Source organism: Rhipicephalus microplus, chromosome 8 (genome assembly GCF_043290135.1).
Source record: "Rhipicephalus microplus isolate Deutch F79 chromosome 8, USDA_Rmic, whole genome shotgun sequence".
NCBI classification, from domain to species: Eukaryota; Metazoa; Arthropoda; class Arachnida; order Ixodida; family Ixodidae; genus Rhipicephalus; species Rhipicephalus microplus.
The window spans coordinates 52,789,839-52,811,168 of record NC_134707.1 but is presented as its reverse complement, the minus strand read 5'-3'; the positions used below and the strand labels follow the sequence as shown (position 1 = coordinate 52,811,168).

The following is a 21,330-nucleotide window of genomic DNA, read 5'->3' as shown; positions in this document are numbered from 1 at the left end:
AACTCGACAAGAGATTATAAATGATCCGAGGTCTTGCTTTCCTCATAATCATTAACATCTCCCTTTCTACGTTCTTTTGCACCTTCTCCTTCCCTAACGCTCAGTAGCAGGCTAGAACACAGATTCAGCCTGACCTCTAAGCTGTTCTGCATCAATAAACATTGCTCTTCTCTGCTTACATTATTTGTTAGTCCCATCAGTGTAAATAAAAGATTTGTGTTATTCGACATTTCCAATATATGTTTGGCACATGAGCAAAAGGCGATAATATTTCCACTGCGTAAAACTTGGCACACGCACGCAATCAACGCAAAAAAAGCAACCGTCCAGGATGAAGTCCTTCACTATTTTATTTCATTCTTATTAAGTCCGGGCCAGAGCATTATTAAAAGGTGCGTTTGTAAGAAGATAAGATAACATTTCACTGAAAAACGCTCAACATGAAATGCAGTTACTTGACGAATGGAAAAACACAACATTGAAACAAAGCTGCCTCTTAGGTTCTTTTACTTGAAGTAGCAGTACGTCTTCCCCACTGCGGTGTATAACCGTCTTTTGTGAACGTTTCTTTCTTGTGGTTGTCATGAAACGATACCGCTTTTCAGCGTGTAAAGGTCGCATCAAGAATTTTTTAATGTCTAACCTACGTCTGAGCAGCGTGTCAGTGCCCCTTAAAAATGAATCTCACCGCAGCAAGAACAAACCAACTGACGTGACATTAATTTCACAACTGGTAGGGGCTGACTGATTACATTTAAGAAGTTCTGCATTGAATGAAATTTAGAAAAACATCCTGTCTGCTACAGATCCTGTTATATTTTATGATATTGCTGTTCTATTTTATTATAGTCACATTGGCATTTCTCTTGTTGGAGAATGCCCGTTTCTAGTGTGTCGCGCTAACAGTTGGTCTCAAGATGGATATACATGTACTGAAGTGATAAACCACTTATCATTGTGCATTGATGAAGTTTAGAAGCATGAGCAAAGCACTGCTTAGACTTCTTCAATGGAGCGCCGTTTTCGGTAATTATATCTGGTATTATTCAACCTAGTATACATCTATATGCACTGTGAAAGTTAAAGAGTATGCACAATCATATCTATAACCCTGGCTGCATGTAACCTCTGTTATCGCGGGCTCTTGAAATAAATAGTCATATACGTTGACCAATATTATCTGCCAAGGCATCACCAGTGGATTAAGAAAGATATCTTTAGAATCAGATTGCTTAACTACGCAAAAAACGTGCAAGAATGCGCAGTTATCTTTATAATAAATTGCAAACTTTCTCAGTAGTACATTCTTTGTGTATGTGGAATTAATTGATCACATCAATACAAATTAACGCATACGCAATAGTATTTTTCTTCGGGAAGTTTTGATTGACAATCATTTTTGACAACGTTAGACAAGAAACTCGTGATGAATATTTTGCCCTTTGTTAGCAATTGCTTAAACTCTTTTCTGTATGCTAATCACAATCAGCATATGTTTTTGTTGTTTGGTTGCCTTATTTTCGTCCCAGAATTTTTCCAGATGCTTTGACGGCAGCAGTTCTTCCCACCACGTTCAATATATTGAGGAATAAAAAAACCGCGAGGCCCTCGCGAAGCGCGCAGGAAAGTCACAGCGAAAGCTCGAACAGCGGCCTTTCAGAGCCTTTTCTAAATATCTTTGGGTAACTGCTACAAGCACACTTGCTGGGTACCTACTCCACCATAAATAAGCATGACTTTTAGTAGTAGGCTAGTAATCACTATGCTATCCTTCATCATTCTTCTGAGAAGTTTGGTATTCGCTACACACTTGCAAGCATTTTTGTGGAAAATGATTTATGCAATGGCTGAAGACGATGAAATATTATGACTGAAGTGGATAGCGCCACAGTTATTAGGCTTTCAAAAACAAGCTTTTGTGATGGGTTTTAGCATTGGACAACCACCTTGTTACGTAACTCGCATTGCGTGACGCCTAGTTGTTCGCTTGCTCTTCGAAAACGCTTTATTACTCATAATAACGCGATTACTTTCCGGACATCAAGCCTGCCTAAGGCAAGCTTTCGAACTAGGCCCAAGCATCGGCCGGGCTCAGTGGTAATATACTAGGGGTACGCAGAAGACCCAGGTTCAAGCCCCACTTTGTGCCATGTACTAAGTTTCTTTTTATTTCGTAAGATAGAGGTTACAGACACCAGTAGCGGCGTCGAAGGTCAACTACGGCACCGCGAGTGACCACAGTTGTGGTCTCACAACACCTTTCGCCGTAAAAATCACACCATCTACCGCCAAAGGCAACCATGCAGAATTCGAATGAGCAGGCGCTGTTATGCCTGTGAGTACGCAGCGGACGTCCGTGCCTCAGAAAAAAGCAATCTGTGTCAAGGCCAGCCCGCCTGACGCGAACAACTCAACGGCGTCAACACACGACGGCGCCTTTCTGGCGCACACGTGCAGTGAGTCACCTCAGCAAGCGAGCCCGTCGAGTAAACAACCGGCGTCTTCCTGTCTGGCGGCTGACGCAATGCGCGGCGACGTCACTCGTCCTTGGGTGCAGCCACCTGCAGCGCAGGCTCTCCAGATTCGATGAGAAAGAAGGACGCGGCCCAGCGGCGACCCCAATGGAGGATTCTGGCCTCACGACCAGCGGCGTTTCTGGTTGGACATTTGGGTTGGACCCGGTGCATATAAAAGAAGCCCTGCGGCGCGTCGCGAGCAGCAGATTTGTAGGAGAGCAGACATGCGTGTCGCAGTTGAGCTATGTGTTAGCCGACCTGTTGGAGAACAGACATGTGTGTCAGAGCAGAGAGCTATGTGTTAGCAGTTGAGCTGTGTGTCAGGGAGTTGAGCTATGTGTTAGCAGACCCCTTTGACAGAAGACCCATTTGAGAGCAGACCTATGTGTTAGAAAAGAGAGCTCGGCTCTTCGAGTCTCTGTCGGCCGCAGTGCCGAATTTGTAACGCCTCTGTATATATGCTGTACATAAACCTTGTTTAACTCCCCGTCGTCTCGTCCGCTCGTCTATCAGCTCTGCGCAGAAGCAGTCGCGAGCTGAGAAACCTACGCTACCAAACGGCTGGTGAGCTTCCCGGCGGAATTCGAAGGAGTGGCGCCTTCGGGACCGTGTTGGCGTCGCCGTCTTTCGAAACAGTGGTTGCAGTGGTGAGATTTCGAGGCGCCCTTCGTAACGTCGTCGGAGGTGCGCTTCGCAACAGTGGCTGGCAGCTGCGGGATCGGCCGGCATAAGTGACATCGATGCGGTGAGTGCCTGATGTTTTCCCCTCAGTTCACCAGACTACTCTAGCTCAGGTTATAGTAGTTTAGAGAAGGGCTGTGTGAAGGATTAGAGTGAGCTTTGATCGTTTCAAGCCAAGTCGAAGCGCTTTGAAACCAATGTTAATGCGGAGGGTGTAAACACGGGAGTGTTTAAAATTGCTTGCGCGTCTTGCTAGTAGGCTTATAGTGGGTACGGCAAGTAGATTCTTAACAGGGGCAAAGAGCAAGAGGCTAGTGTGAACGATGGATAACCTTAAAGTGAAAGAACTCATCGAAATTTGTGAGGAACTCGGCATTACTTTGGGCCGTGCGAAAGGAAAGCAAGCGATCCTTGAGATCATGAAGGATGAGGGAGTGTCGGCTGAGGATGTCGACGAGGCCTGGGTGGATATCAAAGCTAGCTGCGAAGAGGCTGAAAGGCGAGAAGTAGAAGTTCGCGAACGTGAAGAAGCTGAAAGGCGAGAACGCCGTTTGGAGGGCGAGAGGCAGGAGCGCCTTGAGTTGAAACGAATAGAATTGGCAATCCTACAGTGTTCGCAGGCGCCTCGCGTAGCTTCTGCGACAGTTCAGGTCAGCGGTCAGAGAATTTGCGACCATCTGCCACCGTTCGTAGTAGGCGAGGACATGGCGAAGTATCTCGTCAAGTTTGAATACGTCTGTGAGTGAACTGCTTTGGAGCGGTCTCTCTGGGCGCAGAACCTGTTAGCTCTTCTTCCCGGCGAAGTGTCCGACGCGATAACTTGCTTGTCGAGGGAAGCGTTTGAGAGCTATGACGAGGTTAAGGAAGTGCTCTTGAGACGTTATAAGTTGTCACCCGAGGCTTTCAGGCAAAGGTTCCGGTATGCTAAAAAGGGGAATGAGTCACATGTTGACTTCGCGTTTCGTCTTAAAGCTGATTTAATTGAATGGCTCAAGGACGAAGGTGTTTATGAAGACCGCGATAAAGTGTTGGAATGTGTTGCATTGGAGCAATTCTACCGCTGCATCGAGGAGGATGTCAAACTTTGGCTGCAGGACAAACTTGGTGAAGTACAGCTAAACAAGGCACCAGAGTTAGCTGAGGAGTATTATACTCGCCGAAAGTTGCACAGCACGGCAGTGCGCGTGGGAAAAGATGAAAGGAAAGAGGGCTTTTCAAAGAAACCTGATCAACGGAAACACGCTCCGCACAGTAATTTCAAGAAAGACCCGTCTCTCACGAAGGACACTGTAGGGGAAAGGCAAACGGATGCGGAGAAATCGAGCGAGGTTCCTAATTAGCGCACTGATACCACACGGGCGTTTGAATCACGGAAACCACTAATCTGCTACAACTGCAAAAACGAAGGGCACATCACGATAAACTGTAAGCAAAAGTTTGCTTTTGCAACAATCCGGGAATCGGTAAAGAACATGCGGTTGTTGGAGCCGTATATCCAAGAAATTAGTCTGAATGGGAAAAAGTGTCGAGTACTTCGCGACTCAGCGGCAACCATGGATATTGTCCATCCTTCATTGGTGTCTCCGGATGACTTTACAGGAGAATGCGTGAGGATCAGGCAAGTCGCCGAGGAGCAGAGTGCTTGCTTACCAATCGCCACGGTTGTCATTGAAGGCCCGTTCGGTAAGCTTCGCACCGAAGCGGCTGTGTCTGCCGCGCTTCCCGATCGTTTTCCTTATCTTTTCTCCAACAACTCAGAGCAGCTTCTCAAAGAGCAGGGTAAATCGTTCTTCCCCAACTTAGCGTACATGGCCCTCACGCGATCGCAAGCGCGGAAGCTTTCGCAGGAGCTCGATCTTGTTCAATGTGGTGAACTCTCAAGTGACCTTGTCGGCGGGTCGACGGAACCTCAGAGAGAAAATTTTCCGCGTGAGTCGTGTGAGCAGTCACGCGAGCGGCCCGTCGCCGAAGCGACCGGCGCAGTTTCCGTAGCAGGGGGAGACGACATGGCGCCTTTGAATCAGAGCGAGAGGGCTGCAACGCTCTCGCCTGTGGCGGAAAGTTGGAGTGAGCTGTTGAGGGTTGATCGAGAAACGCTCATTCGATAGCAACGTGAGGACCTCTCGATTGAAGCGCTAGTGGAAAGCCACATGAAAGCTGCACAAGTGTTGTCGAAAGAGTATAACGACAAATCAGCGAAAAAGCGCGCTTTTGAAGTAGGAGGTCAGGTAAAGCTGCTGCGGCCGTTCAAAAGGAACAAGCTTGAGATTCATTGGAAAGGGCCCGCCAAAGTATTATCGAAGCTTTCCGACACCAATTATGAAGTGAAATTAGGAAGGCGGCCGAACAAAATTTACAACTTGATGAAACCATACGTTCAACGTCAAGCGGTCGTAAATCAGCTGTTGAATGCTTCAGAGGAAGAGGGAGCAGAAATTTTGAGTTCCAGTGATGTAATCGAAAGGGATCGGAAGTAACCTTCGAGGAGTTGAGCCTAGAGCCTATGTTAAGTGAAGTCCAGAACGAGGACCTGAGAAATATTGTTTCCGAGTTTGGAGACGTGTTTACAGACCGTCCCGGAGACACGACGGTGATCGAACACGATATAGAGCTAACTTGTGAGGAGCCGATCCCTAGGAAACCGTATCGTTGTTCCCATCTGCAACGTCGCAAGTATGAGCCGCTCTTGGTACCGCATAGGTATCGTCGCCTAAAAGTCACCGGTTACTGAGATGGAGCGTGATACTCCGACAGCGCAACTTTGACGTTCGCTTAAAAAAAAAGAGGAAAGCTAAGCGCTAATGCAGGTGCATTGAACAGTGCGTTCTAGCTAGTACCTTCTCAACCTTTTGGTTTTTCGCTGGCGATTCGGGGCGAAATTTTGTCCTCATCACGACCTGGGCTGAGCGCTCTCGTCCAGAGTGAGCTAAAGGGGCCAACTTTATGTTCTATTCTAATTCGTTACGTTAATGTACGTGTGAAAATTCAAGTTCTTATTTTAAGAGTCTTGTGTCCCACATGTGCCTCTTGATGTAGAGGGAACAAAATTCCGATAGACACGTAGCTAGGTATATGTTGTACTATACTTTGTCTGGTGTTCTGTCGGGTGACCGAGGGCACTTGCTTGTGTCGTGTGTTGTCTGTTGTCGAACCGTTCTTGGCAAGTTGCAGAACCATCGACAAGTGCTGAAACGAAAGATCGTGAGACGAGCGAAGCTGGTCGGCAAGTTGTGGCGACAAGCCAGTGGAGCTGAGATCCGTGCTCAAGAATGAGATGTGTTCCCGGAACGGAGTCTGGAGCTGCATTCTCCCCATGGCCCTGGAGACGAACCTGGAGGGACCTGAAGAACGAGCGCGCCTGACATCCGAGCCACGTGGAAGCAGCTCGTCTTTTCGGCGCATTATCTGGCGGCGGGGGTGCTGTTATGCCTGCGAGTACGCAGCGGACGTCCGTGCCTCGGAAAAAGGCAATCTGTGTCAAGGCCAGGCCGCCTGACGCGAACAACTCAACGGCGTCAACACACGACGGCGCCTTTCTGGCGCGCACGTGCAGTGAGTCACCTCAGCAAGCGAGCCGGTCGAGTAAACAACCGGCGTCTTCCTGTCTGGCGGCTGACGCAATGCGCGGCGACGTCACTCGTCCTTGAATGCAGCTACCTGCAGCGCAGCCTCTCCAGATTCGATGAAAAAGAAGGACACGGCCCAGCGGTGACCCCATTGGAGGATTCTGGCCTCACGACCAGCGGCGTTTCTGGTTGGACATTTGGGTTGGACCCGGTGCATATAAAAGAAGCTCTGCGGCGCGTCACGAGCAGCAGATTTGCTGAAGAGCAGACATGCGTGTCGCAGTTGAGCTATGTGTTAGCCGACCTGTTGGAGAACAGACATGTGTGTCACAGCCGACCTGTTGGAGCGCAGACATGTGTGTCGCAGCAGTGCTATGTGAGAGCAGACATTTGTGTCAGAGCAGAGAGCTATGTGTTAGCAGTTGAGCTGTGTGTCAGGGAGTTGAGCTATGTGTTAGCAGACCCCTTTGACAGAAGACCCATTTGAGAGCAGACCTATGTGTTAGAGAAGAAAGCTCGGCTCTTCGAGTCTCTGTCGGCCCCAGTGCCGAATTTGTAACGCCTCTGTACATATGCTGTACATAAACCTTGTTTAACTCACCGTCGTCTCGTCCGCTCGTCTATCAGCTCTGCGCAGAAGCAGTCGCGAGCTGAGAAACTTACGCTACCAAACGGCTGGTGACCTTCCCGGCGGAATTCGAAGCAGTGGCGCCTTCGGGACCGTGTTGGCGTCGCCGTCTTTCGAAACAGTGGTTGCAGCGGTGAGATTTCGAGGCGCGCTTCGTAACGTCGTCGGAGGTGCGCTTCGCAACAGCGTTCACGATTATACTGGTGGCAGCCTTGACACCGGCTCTACAATGACGGCTTTTCGCAGGATCGAAACGTGGGGAGGTGGGAAACACGTAGTCATGGGCCGGTGTTCTCTACTGGAATATGCCGGTCGCTGCTAATGGGTAATGCGAAACCGAAGACTCCGACTGGACACAGAGACCCGCAGCCCGCAGCCGTGATTTTCAAATTGTGGAGCATTTCTTTGTCGCACGATGGCACACTTCGGCGTTGGCGATGGCGCCGTCCACAGACCTACAGCGTATGCGTGACTCTCTTTGTTTCCTCTCTCTAACAGCTGTGCCTTACTCCCTCCCTCCACTTCTGTCTTACGCTCCCCTTGCGACCTCGCAACGCCGACGCAGGGCGCGTCTGCTAACGCACGTTAACCACACTGCCACTGCGCATACGCCCTCTGTTCTCTCTCTCTCTATTTTACACTTTCCCACTCTCTTCCCTTGCAACGCCGACGCAAGCAGCGTCAGCTAGCGAGTTTCTCAATATAAAAAATTGGCCCAGTGTGTCTATGTTCTAATGCAAATATTGTTGAAAGGCGTGTTTCTTGTGTCTGGAGACAGTGAGCAATACGTTTATTCGATGTTCCGCGCGAGAAATTTGGTGACTTATATTGTGGACGCGCTGCGTTAGAGAGTATCGATCCGTGCAGGGAAGGCGAAGGAACGCATCAAGGCAAGTTAGACACGAGCCCTATAAGGCAGTTATCGTCGAAAACGAGGACAGACGTAAGTCATAGAGCTTCCCGATATACACTAGAGGGAACTCTGGCGCTATTGTCTATGGGAGCTGCCATGCACGGCGCTTCAGCGAGCATGGGAATGATGGGTAGCACACACATTTGTCTAAACTTCGTACTTCTAGCCTGCTTTTGGCTCCGTGTGTGTTCGTGTGGCTTGGAGCTGTTTTTTAACGAAACAAAAATCAGCAAATGTTCAGTGGTTGCGCTTCATCATTTTATTTTTTTAGACTTACTTTCCAAATCAGCCCACGAAGTTCAAAAGGGTTCGTTCTTTCTTTCAAAACAAAACCGTAACCCACAATAAACGAAGCCGCAAGCATAGAGAAATAAAAAAGGTGAAGAGTGGACACTCCCGTAGACCCCAGCGGCCCAATCGACTCTAGCACACCTAGTGGTTGATGAGAGCAAGTGGCTTGCGCTTCCGGTTTCGGTTTCACTGGCGCAACTTTTGAATTACTTTGCATAACCGACGTTTGGCTATGTCGTAAGTTCATAATTTCAGACCACTATTCATCGCCCAAATGGATAGTTTTTGTAGGTCGTTTTGATTTAGCGATTCCCTGTTTTGTTTTGTTCAGTGGTTCGTGCGAATCGGTCGTGACGTAATTTTTATTTTGATTAAGTTATAAAAAAAAGAGATGCAGGTAATGATAATTCACTATCGTTTTATTCATCGCGCTTGTGTTTTTCTTTTGGAACAAGTGATCAATGTATATATCAGTCAAAGAAACAGAGCATCCGCAATGTTTTATTCAAAGGCAAGGTAGAGTATGAGAATATAAAAAGCACAATATGACAAAGGTAGACAACAAATGCATCTCGCCTTACAAATAAATTGTAACAAATATTGTAACAAATACATAGAGAACACAGACAACGCACACATCGCTAGAGTTGGCAGAAGCCGAGAAACTGGTGAAGTATGACACACCGGGCCAGTGGGTAACTAAGGATCTATGGCAAAAACATAGCGCACAATGCTGATGAAGAAGGAAGAAGTGACATATACACAGCAATGAAGTCGCGAATCACGCCTGGGCTTAACTGAAATAATGCATAGAAAAAAAGAGCGCACAGAAACCACACGACACAATATAACAGAAAGGCAAAGGTGCAGTGTGCTGGCTGTGCTTAAGAACAGCTAGTCCAAAATGAAAAAAAGCAGACTTGATGCCTGCTTGTCCTCAGAAAGGTAGGGCTTTGCAGCTTGCTCACTACGTGAAAGACAAACTTTATGCTACAACACTGGCAGGTCTTGTGGCTTTTGTTATGCGTCGCCTTCATCAAAAACTTAAGATCCCAAGTGATTTGCGTTTGGGTGTTGCTGTGACGCTTGCGAGCTAAAATAGATTGTAGTTATCACTTTATCCAGAATTGTGGACTTTAATTGGTGCTACGAGAGCGGTATTACAGGGCTAATAAATAGCAGAAGGAAACCACTTTGGCTCATTATTTTTCACAAAGGCTCTACATCGTACGTTATCACTCACAAGCTATATAAAAATAAAATGGCAGCGTCCGCAGCCCCATCAAACACTACAAGTTTGGGTATTCTTTTGAAAATTTTGATGGGCAAGATGAGGAGGTTGATGAGAAGCTAAAATACGAAAAGCGTGATAACATGAACCGTGCCCACTTCATACTGTGTTCCTTACCCGCTCGAAGACATTTCAACAAGCGGTTTTGTTATCGATATATTACTTGAGCTGGAGAGATAAAGCATACACAGTGACCAAGCGACCCACAGTAAAGTGTACAGTTCGCCCGTATTTGCTACAAAAAATACAGACAGGATGCCCAACATTCTTTTTAAGGTTATGCAAATCACTTCGAGCGAATACACAGTGTTTGTACTCCTCATAGCGGGTAACCAAAACAATGAATGCAACGAAGGAGTGGTTAGTCCAGTTGAACTGAATATAAGCATATAAGACCATAATGAAGTCTGCTGTAACGAAGTAATAACATAACAAAGCTATTGCAGGATTCGGCTCAACTCCAATACTTTAGTGTAAACCCGCCGCTAATTGCTAACCTTTGAACTTGTCAAGCTGCATGCCCGAGATTGAAGACTGGAACCTAACCCTGTCTAAGTTTCGGTTCACAAAACGCACATGCCAACATAAACGAACCCGGCAAAACATTTTCAGAAACTTAGCGCGACACCCAGCAGAGCAGAAATGAAAATCGCCAACACTTGACAGATGGTGATACAAAACATCGCACACTTTCAGGTGATGTGCAGTGGCCTCAATTATGGCAAGAAAGCGAGATTCAAGTTGTTGTACGTATGCAAAAGCTGCTTCTGATGGCACAGTGAGATTCCCAAAAAGTTTGCTGGGGACGTGGTATGCTTTGAGCATTGTGAAATACTGGTGGGTACCCTTAAGCGTCTCACTGTCGTCTTTCAGTAACTGTGGGCAACTGCAACCGTCACATGCATTCCGAAGGAAGTGTTTGATGAGAAAACCAGCTACATAATATGCAGCGGAGTCATCGATAATATGGGAGTGAATGTTTGTCGCAAGTTCAGAGAGATCGTCTAGAGCGGGAAAGTCGTCAGGCTGTGGCTGTGCACACTCCTCATTATCCACAAGAGACGCACTGGTGAGGGAGAATGGCGACAGCTGTTCCTGGAGGAGGTCACATTCATCATCCTCGACATTTCCGTATTCTGACAGCTTGAAAAGTTTTCTTATGCAGATGTGCTTCAGGCCACAAATAAATTGTGCTACATTGGGGTTGGTGTTGCAACCCTGTTTTTGCCTAATGTGGCCAAATATGTTCTCCAGAGGATCCTGTTGAAGCCTGCGTGTTAACAGGTATTCAAAATTGTAATTTTTGGAGAGGTCGCCCCATAGTTGACAAATTGCCTGAATTGTAATTTGCCAACCTACGATGGTTTGTGGTTGACGTCTGCCAACAAACTGCCATGATGCAATCCAGGGAAGCTGGCCTCGGAGGAAGTCAATCAGCTCTGAATCATTTTTCATGATTGCATGCCGCAGCTTTTGCGAAGTTCTTTTTTTACTCGAGCTGTTCAAGGCATCGAAAATCCTGTCCATACGATCACAAAATTGAGCTGTAGTGATGGCCGAGGCAGGCAGCACCTTCGCATACACCATTGCCGTGATAGCAATCGAAACTGATGCACTGAAGACCTGAGTTGCTCTGCTGACCTTCATATTAGAAAAAGGTTTCTGATGAACGTGCCGTTCAGTCAACTTTGGAGCCAATCGCAACCGCAACTCATGTGAGGATTGGTAAAGGCTTACAATGTGCGACCAGTTAACGATGTCATCCCCAATGTATAACTTGTGTGCTTGGACATTATTGCGCGTTGTTTTAATTAAATGCGGAACATCAAAAATGTAATATACCCGCTCACCATTAACTTCAAAAAAAGGCTTTGCTACAGTCACTTTTAGTTGGTTAGCGAGACTTACATTTGAACTGCCCTGGTCACAAATGACTGCTTTCACTGCAATATTAATGCTCCTAAGCTCCAAAATGAGTGACACCAGCAAGTTATGCATAACAGATGATGGTGTTGATGTGTGCCCTATAGTAAAAGCAACCGGTTGAACCCACTTTCTCGAAACACCAACAAGAAGAAAAACCAGTGCTCGATCAGCGATGGTTGAAGTGCGATGAGTGCCATCATCTGTAAAACCCTGGACAACGTCTCTTGAAGCATCATAGTACAAATTCTTTTTGAGTGCTATTTCGTCGAAAACTAAAGCGCACACTCGGTCCCGTTCATTCCAAGCTTGAGTATTTGTTGCAATGGAAGAAAGGATTCCTGGAATTATGCCTGGAGTCATCTTTACATTAGCTAGCCACCTCCTTAATGAACGCCGGGAGGGCAAAGAAAAATACGGAGCCAGAAATCGGTATGCTCGCGGACCTCGGAAGTTTAAGTGAAGAGCGAATTTCTTGAACCACACGGGAAACCGCTTGCCCTTGCATTTGGGCCTCAAGCGAACATGTGCAGAAAGAAGTTTAAAAACCTCCTCGGTGACGTGCGGTCGGATAACTTCAAGGGCCTTCGTAGTCGATGACGGTGCTTGGTGAGGCTGTCTCTGCAGTCTTTTGATAGTTTTCCGCTGTGCTGCTACTTTGGCTTGCAGATGTTTAATGGTTTGCTTGTACTTCATTGATGGAGACATTGTCGCTGGCACACAGGAACGCACTGCAATAAACAAAAAAATTGATGTAAAAGCGAAGAACAACTAATCCCATACGAGCACTTTCCTCGCTCTTTCAGACCCAAGGTGCACAACTTTCTGTGGTACAAAGTTTTCGATTCCACTACCTAAAAACAAACCATTCACAATGTTGACAATGCACAAAAAAAATGAAAATCACTGAGAGCCCACCTTTACATTTTGTAAGTGCACACGTAGTGTCCTTTTGAGGATAGTTTCCTCAGAATGTCCTAAACATAAAATAGCACATTAAAAACTGCTGCAATAAAAGCATAGTCACCATTTTCTCTAAGGCACTCAGGCGTGGAGCTGTTGGCGGAGACGTCTTCTGGAGGGTCTTGTGAAGCTTGTTCAGTGCCTCGGACAATGCTGTCGGAACAATCTTGCGAGCGGCCTGCGGAAGTCTCTATATCAATCCACTCTGGTGTTGAAGTGAACATACAACTTACCGGCCACACAAGTTCCTTTTGTGACAGCTGAACGACTGGTTAAGGTTTTCTCCGGCAAGACGAAATCATCAGAAATTCTTTCACCAGCTACAAGGGAGCTGCCACCTGCAGAGGTTTGGTCAACAGTCAATTTGGGTAAAAAAAAAAGAAATCGCGACACTGAACGCACCCTGTTCATCGGGGCACCTCAATGTGTGGGAGCCGCTTTGTGAAGCCTCTACCGCAGGTCCTGAAGAGATGAAATTACGACAATGTGTCAGTAAGAGGCTTATAATAACACAAACTGAAGCTCATCCGCACCTTGCAGTGCAGCTTCTGCAGCCATGTCACAGTCACTACTTGAAGCGACGCTCAGAGAACCTGCATATATGTGCAGTTGGTACAAGTTACAAAGCTTGTAGCATGGGGAAGCTTAAACAGCTCTTTCAAACGCATAAATTGGTCGAACGTGGAAGAAAAGAGACGGCACCAACTAGGAAACAAGTAATTTGTGATTTTTGGAATTATCAACAGTGGCAGCTTTCACTGATGAAAGGTATACGTACATGTGCACTCAGGCTTGAAGATAACGTGAAATAGCCCTTTAAAGTCTTTCAAAACAAGTTGCGCAGGTCCAGAGCATCAAAAAATGACAGAAATGTAAAGCTGCTGTTAGGAAGGTAATAGCCCACAATTCACAGAACTTAAGACTTTCCAAGTGTTACTTCTGTAGTGAGGTTTCTCTATCGGCTACAGAGATCTTCACGGTTAACTGTCGCCACTGATTCAATACAAGTGGCTGCTATTGCACATATTTGAGTTTCAGTCAATCACTTACATGGTGCAGCTGGTTGCACACTGGGAACAGCCATTCTTGTAAGCCTTGTGTGCCCAGGGTCCATGAAACTTTGAGCAGTAAAATGGTCGCTACAAACCCTGTACGTTGCGTACAATAGGCTGGCCGGCTTACTCAGGAGATCATCGCGTCCAGCATACTGCATCCATGCTTTCATCCTGCATTGGCAATGAACTATCAGCTGAAAGGGGAAGTGCTTGAATAGTGATTTTTTATTGTTACCCTCACTTAGCAAGTACGAACAGTAAGCCTACAGACATGCAAACCATACAAAAGCTTTAACACACCTGCCGTCCCGTGGTACGCGGAAGAAACTCGTCCCAGGCTTCTTGTGGGTTCTGCCATTGTTGAAGCACCACGATACACAGCAGTAGCTGCCGTAGCTTGGACCGCCGGACGGCATGGCGTCAGCGCGGTCTGAAAATGTTAGTAAGTGGATGCTTCGCTGTCAAATTACAAAAAAGATATGTGCACGTCATAAGTGTACCAGCAAACCCCTTTGAATGATTAGCTAATCGATGCACAATACAAAACCAGTGATACATCTCTGACCCATAAAACTCTGACTTACAAAGATATACGTCAAGACCACGAACAAAGATCTTCAGAAGTTTCCAGGCCGCTATCCCTTGTAATGCAATGGTATCGCGGCCTGGGAACATTAGAACACCTTCGTGCGTACGCAGTATCAGCAGTACATTGGGAAGAAAAATCGTAGTTGAAATTTGTGCGGTAAAATTATATTGGAAACGTCAAAAAAATTTGTGGGCAGCTTGCACTAGTGGCACAAGGCTAGCGAAGAAACGAAGATGATGGCCACTTGGCTAGTCCAGATTTGCCTCCGGCACACCAAGAATTATTCGTGTTCCGAGCCTTCGGGAAATGCGTCGTGAAGCATGCGAGGCCCAACAAACGCTTCTCAATATTTTGCACCGAGCCTACGACCTAGCTGCCCAGCTATGCTCAGCGCACAGACGCTCGCGTCCGTGGCAGACGCAGCACGCGTCGCCTCGGCTTGACGCCGTGCCGCCTTTTCTATACTGCATACGTTGCACAATGTTCCCGTCTAACCGCCGCATAGAGCCACAAACTTTCTTTTTAGCGAACCTCCCAGTCCTTACAAGCTTCAGAAAAAGGTTACAACTGCGTGAATGACACGCCACGTAAGAAACAAACTCGCACACACGAAGCGCAACGTGTGTGTGTGCATCTTTCTATGTTTGTTGCATGGTGTCTTTTTCGCGCAGGCGTAACCGTTTTCTGAAAAAATGACCCAACAAGACCAACAACATGTCATTCAACAAGCTTCGCTTGAAAACGTGCCTCACCTGTTATCTCACGCTTGAAAACGCCGACGCAGCCGACGTTGACGAAAGCGTCGAAAGCTTCTCGCTGTCAGTCATGCATGGGCTTGTCGCTGGGTAGATGGTGTTTATGACAGTACGGCTGAAGAAAAATAATCGCGTAAGGTGTGTTGAATAAATCGTTTTTATGTATAAAGAACATACCAAATTTGGGCGTGTAATTATTAATTTGTGAAAACAATTCTGTTGCATTGATTATAACTGTGTTTTTTTTGCGCTTGCGCCCTCTGACGTGTGGTGGGAGCACTAGTTCGTTACGTAGTCGTGACGCACTTCCTGAGGCCAGGTTTCGCGGAGTGTCCGCTCTTGTCTTCTTCTTTCTCTATGCCGCAAGTACGAAGAATAGACAAATGTATGTACTACCCATCATTCCCATGGTCGCTGAACGATCGCAGCGCCAGAGTGCCTTCTAGTTAATTTTGAGAAACTCTATGACGTAAGCACCCGTCTTGGAGGCGATGAGGTGTAGAACGCAAAGCGACGAGTAGGCGCCACCACCGTGTCGTCTTGGCAATGCGTTGGAAGCACAATTGCCTTTTTGAGAATCGCGCTGCACTCTCAGCGCAGCGTGATAATCGCTCTGGTCCTTAAAATTAGTTATGTATGCCTTTTCTAGTATTAAAACATACAAAATATTGACGTGTTGTTATGGTGGCTCAGATATGCTGAATAATTGCTTTTAAATGTGAAACATTTCTTAGCGAACTTCGGTGACTTCGAGTCTGTCTGTCTATCTATCTATCTATCTATCTATCTATCTATCTATCTATCTATCTATCTATCTATCTATCTATCTATCTATCTATCTATCTATCTATCTATCTATCTATCTATCTATGTGCGACGCGTCCACGATTTGGGCAAGTGCGGCCTCACTGTTGGCAGTACCTTAGTAGATATGGGCTCCAAAGTTCCGAACGTAGTACACTTCTTCGACTCCTACTATTGAAGACGTCGTGCCAACGACGTCTTCGGGAGTAGTCCCCTCAGGGACGAAAACGCCGAAAACGAAAGCTTTCTTGAATGGCGGGCTTGCCTTGATGGGCGATTACCAGCCCAAGAACGCCCTAAACCGTGCACTCACCTTTATTCTTCGTCACCAGCTACAGATACTACACAATTGATCTTCGCCTAACTAAAAAATTACACTCAGCTGCTAGAAGGCTTCAGGTTTTGTGCACTAGCGTACCCTGAGAAAAACTATCATCTTTAAAAACCAACTGCTCGTGCTGCGCAACCGTTCACTGCCCGCTGGATCTTGACCTCCAAGGTAGTGCGGGTAGAATATCTAGTTCACTGTATGCCGGTGGAAGATTTTTCCTGTGCGTTGTTGAACAATAATAAATAAAAGTGGACTGCGGGTCTCTGTGTCTAACCGGAGTCTTCTGTCGCTCATTCCTCATTATGAGCGATTGGCATTTAACAGTAGGAAACACCTATTCATTCTGCGTGCTTTACGCCTCCTCAAGTTTCTCTCCTGTGCAACGCTGCCATGATCACCAGCGTCAACGTCGCCGCCGCGGCTTCACATTTATACATAGTTCCTTTTTGCAAGAGATGGTGGAATATTTTTGTTCAACAGCGCTCAGGAGAAATCTCCCACAGGTGCTTTTTTTTTAAGTGAAAATCGTGTGCCTATATACATATGGGATGGCCAGCAGCGGTGGTAGTTCAAAACTTTATTATGTACATAATCCAGATAGGCTAGAACTCGAGTGCCCCAAGGAATATACTGGGTGAAAAGCGAAGTTTGTTTGGCAGGGTGGTGCCCCTATTCCAGGGCCTCACTGGCACGAGTCATCCGTTAAGCTCTGTGAATCAGTCGCAGCTGATTCACCAGGGCTGGGCTAGACAGCAGTGCCTCCCATTCCTCCCATGTGCCATAGGTGTCATGTTCTTCGTCGTGCTCTGCACATTCTCAGGTGATGTAAGAGAATGTTGGGGTGGCTCTACACCACGGTCATATGTCGCTGTACGCCGTTGGGTAGATGAGGTGAAGAGTGTTCAGATTTATGTAAGTGTTACCCCCGAATGCAGACACGTTACTTGGCTCACGACTTCGACTTGACTTGAGCAAGTCAGCGTGAAGCAAGCAGTGTACTTCAAAACGCCCAAGTCAGCCTTTGCGTTTCATAGATGCTCAGGCTGTCTTGCTTAGTCAAGTCAAGAACGAGCTTCAAAGCAGAAATAGGCTGCTCGCCTGCTAACGAGGGTAATACTGAAGTGGTTAGCGTAAGGCATAAGTTACAGCAAAAAAAGACCATATGTTTTAAAATAACTATGAAAACGAAGGGCCACAAGCGTATTTTTGCCATTTTACGGCTAACGAGCGGCACGTGGTGCCTGCCGCCACATCGATGCGCAGTGTTGCTTCTGTAAAGCGTTCATTGCCCGCTGGTTTTAGTGGCCACCCAAATGCGGCGTGTTCCTCCACGCTTGCTTTGTTTGGAGGCGAAACAAACATCGCGTTCGGTTCTTTTGTCGGTTTTTTTTTTCAATCGAACTTAATGGCGTGTGTTTGAGCTGACCTGGCTCACTTGGTAACGCGACTTTCACAGTATTTGCCTTTCTGCTCACCTGTGGACATGCTTGTAGTGAAATAGGTCGCAGTTATATATGAAAAAAAAGTTCTGAGAACGAATGTGATTCGTATCCTTTTATGGAGCTCGGTAAACAAGAGAAAAAGCGGGGGTCAGGACATTGCCCTAAGCAGAGTTTTGTCTCGCGGGGTACAGCAATGTCTCGCTGCATGATGGGGAAGGGGATCGAAAAACCCGTGATAGGGGCGCCTCTTTTTTTATGTGTGTGAATTTTACGTAGCGTTGTGCTACAAGCGATGCCTTTCTGAGCGAGAAACAGCGCCCTTGACGGGAAGAAAGGATAGAAGAGGCACACAGACACAGTCAATTTTGTACCGAAAGTCGTGTTTATAAAACATGACTTTCGGTCGTGTTTCATAAAAACAGAAATAGCCTTTGTGGTTGCGGAACACTTCGGCGTCGCCACCACCGGGGCTAATAATACGGACGTGTGTGTAGTCGACACAACCTGTAATGCCAGGGAACTCAGCCATTTCATATAAGTCCCGCATAACTATAGAAAGTGCTGCCGGCTGCGGAAAGCGCACCAGCATTGCGTACAGGTGCTTTTCGATGAGTAGCGTAATTTTTCTTACTGCACGGTAAACTGTCGACTTCGGAATGCGGACGAGATTCCCGGTGACTGTTTGGAATGTGCCAGCGCCATGAAACCTGAGAGTCATCAGTAGCTGTAACACTGGAGGCACAGGGTGTCTTCGGTTGTCCCCACTTTCCCGGAGCGGCAACATACCCAGCAGCTGCCGCACGGCGTTCTTCGTGAATCTGTATCGAGTGTGGAATTGTTTCTCGTCGTACATCTCCATCAGATTTCATCGGTCACGTATAGCGGGTCCAAGAATCTTCGGCAGGCAGTGCACCCCAGAAAATGCTACGCTTATGGGGAGGCAAGCAAACTTCCACGCGACGTTCATTCGAGAGGTGGCCATGTTGGAATAATGCATACAGTCGCTTTCAAGCTAGCCCCGCAGCTGACTTGGAACTTGTCTTGACTTCGACAGAGCCAAGTCGCCTTCAAGTCGTCCGCAAGTTCAAGAACGATTTATGGTGACCGGCAAGACTGTCTTGAGTCAAGAACGAGTCTAGTACGAGTCAAGAAACATCTTGGCATTCGGGGGTTAGTCTGTATTCTTAGCGCTGTTGCCTTCGCAGCACTGAGCTTGCTATGACGACGGGATGGCCAGTGAATGGTTGCGAAGCCCGATCAGCCGATTTTTTCAATCAAGAAACTCGCTAGTCGACGCTGCCTGCGTCGGCGCTGCGAGGTGAGAGGGGAGCGTAGGAGGGAAGGGGATGCGCATCTGCTATGGGAGTACGCTATGAAGAAGAATGCCTATATGAAGAGAAGGGGTGAGTAGGACAGGAGGGGGCGTGCATGCGCAATGAGAGTGTGAACGCCGCATGGAGGGAAGCCTTAAAAAAAGGGGGAGCCCGGGAGAGGAGAGGGAGGGGACGCACATGTGCCGTAAGGGTGATGACATCACACCTTGATTCAGCTCGACCATAAGAATCTAATAAAGATGATGGAGAAGTGCAATAGCCTTGAATTTGCTCAACGCGACCTTACTGCTTCGTGGCTTGCCGACATTTCTGCACAGCTTTCAATACGAGCACGCGTGTGTTTAAAAAACGTGGTTAACTATTTGAGCACTAGGTACTCTACTATGGGAGCTCCAGGATTAAAATAAAGTTCTTTCATTCCATTCCATTCAATATGACCAACAGTACTTGTTTATTGATGCTTTAGTACACGTTAAACAACCCCAGGTGGTCGAAATTTCTGGAGCCCTCCAATACGGCGTCTCTCATAGTCATATTGCCACCTGGTGGTCTGTGCCAGTGAACAGTGAGCCAGTTTTGTGCCAGAGAACGAAGAAGACGAGGACGAGCAACCCATGCCAGTGGAGATGTCCTTCTTCGTGTCTGAGATTTTGACAGTCGCGTCTCCTTGTACATTTCTTCGAGCTCCTAGCGCGTGACAATATGTTAGTTTTGGGACGTTAAACCATACATATCAATCAATCATTGATGCTTTATTTGTACATTAACCAGTTTAGCTTCAGTTCTTGAATCGCTTATGTAATCTTCTTAAAAATATTTCTGTCGAACACCATGTGAGCGCTGAGGATGAATAATACTGCCAGTTGTTTTTTTTTTTTATTTTCCAGCATTTTGCGAAGCCTCTTCGAAGACAGTAGTAAGCAAGAGTGTGCTTTGTAAGTTTATATATACAAGCTGTTTTAAGCAGTTGCCGCTTCTCGATACTTTGTTTCTTTATTGCTCATAAAACATAATCCCGCACTTATCAACTGCGATATAACCTGTAGTACGCCGACTTACGTATCGCACTGTAGAGCGGAAATGTTTACCAAATGAAGTTGACGTTAATAAACTCAGAAGTTTAGGATATTAAAAAAGCAACAGATTTTGAAAATCCGCAAGGGTGAAACAGTGAATGTGACAGCAACAGATTGAAATATTACAGCACAAAACGCTAAAACATAACTCGTTTGGTTTAGCTCGACAACAGGCTGGTATAAGATCTCGCGTAACTTCAACACAGACTCTACAGGCTAGCTTAAGTAAACAGTGCCAATCCAGGGCGTGAAAGGCTTTCCGTTTCATTTCTCGTCCTAAAGCGATGTGGCGAGAGTGAATCACGTATATGAGCCATCTGACAATGGTTATAATTGCTCGCTCTTTATGGAAGTTCGCAATCACTAATCGAACGCGACGCAGCGTCCTGCCCTACCAACTCCTCTTCCCCCTGTCTTTGGTAAATATCATAAAAATTTCCGAAATATACACTCTGGCGCTAGTGTAAATGGAAGCTTCAATGCACGGTGCATCAGCGAGCGTGGCAATGATGGGTAGTGCACGGAAATGTCTAATCTTCGTGATTCTGGCTCCATGTGTGTTCGCGTAGCTTGGAGCTGTTATTTCACGAAACAAAAGTCAACCAATCTTCAGCGGTCGTGCTTGGCCACCTCATTTATTTAGGCTTACCTTTTCAAATCAGGTCACCAAGTTTAAAAGGGTTTTTTTTTTTTCTTTTGAAAGAAAACTGAAACACAGCGATAAAGGAAGCCACAAGTGCGATTCACCACCTGCAAGTACACGAAGACTAGGCCAATCCATGTACTACCTATCATTCCCATGGTCACTGAACGATTGATTGATTGATTTGTGGGGTTTAACGTCCCAAAACTACCATATGATTATGAGAGACGCCGTAGTGGAGGGCTCCGGAAATTTCGACCACCTGGGGTTCTTTAACGTGCACCGAAATCTGAGTACACGGGCCTACAACATTTCCGCCTCCATCGAAAATGCAGCCGCCACAGCCGGGATTTGAACTCGCGACCTGCGGGTCAGCAGCCGAGTACCTTAGCCACTAGACCACCGCGGCGGGGCACTGAACGATTGCTGCGCCAGAGTTGTCTCTAGTTAGTTTGAGGAATTTCTGGTAAAAAGAGGGGCTTTAGTCTCCGACAGCCACTAGCGCACCCTCACGATGATTCACATCTCT

General features: G+C 46.8%; 2 protein-coding genes across 9 annotated transcripts in view; one reads left to right on the top strand and one right to left on the bottom strand.

Moving 5' to 3' along the window:
• The first annotated feature begins 877 nt into the window (after window positions 1–877).
• Window positions 878–21,330, top strand: part of LOC119165827 (coagulation factor X-activating enzyme heavy chain) — a 64,126-nt gene continuing 43,673 nt past the window's right edge. For 3 of the 7 annotated variants that reach the window (XM_075871828.1, XM_075871823.1, XM_075871826.1), the window contains exons 1-2: window positions 878–1,026; window positions 19,970–20,017. Coding sequence is in view for 5 of the 7 variants with exons in the window: in XM_075871823.1 (XP_075727938.1) it covers window positions 966–1,026; window positions 19,970–20,017 (109 nt within the window). In the remaining 2 variants the exon portion in view is untranslated. The remainder of the gene's footprint in view (window positions 1,027–19,969; window positions 20,018–21,330) is intronic. The other 4 variants (XM_075871827.1, XM_075871825.1, XM_075871829.1 and 1 more) reach the window with 3 other exon arrangements.
• Window positions 8,994–15,522, bottom strand: LOC142769029 (uncharacterized). 2 transcript variants are annotated; one of them, XM_075871815.1, is made up of 8 exons: window positions 15,169–15,522; window positions 14,128–14,257; window positions 13,823–13,998; window positions 13,306–13,365; window positions 13,175–13,234; window positions 13,006–13,110; window positions 12,837–12,950; window positions 8,994–12,540 (listed from the first exon to the last, which is right to left on the bottom strand). In XM_075871815.1, the coding sequence occupies exons 2-8, from the start codon at window positions 14,241–14,243 to the stop codon at window positions 10,379–10,381; spliced, it is 2,793 nt and encodes a 930-aa protein (XP_075727930.1). In that variant the 5' UTR covers window positions 14,244–14,257; window positions 15,169–15,522; the 3' UTR covers window positions 8,994–10,378. The 2 variants fall into 2 exon arrangements, with proteins under 2 accessions (XP_075727930.1, XP_075727931.1); XM_075871816.1 differs by having other exon boundaries at window positions 12,506–12,540; window positions 12,837–13,110.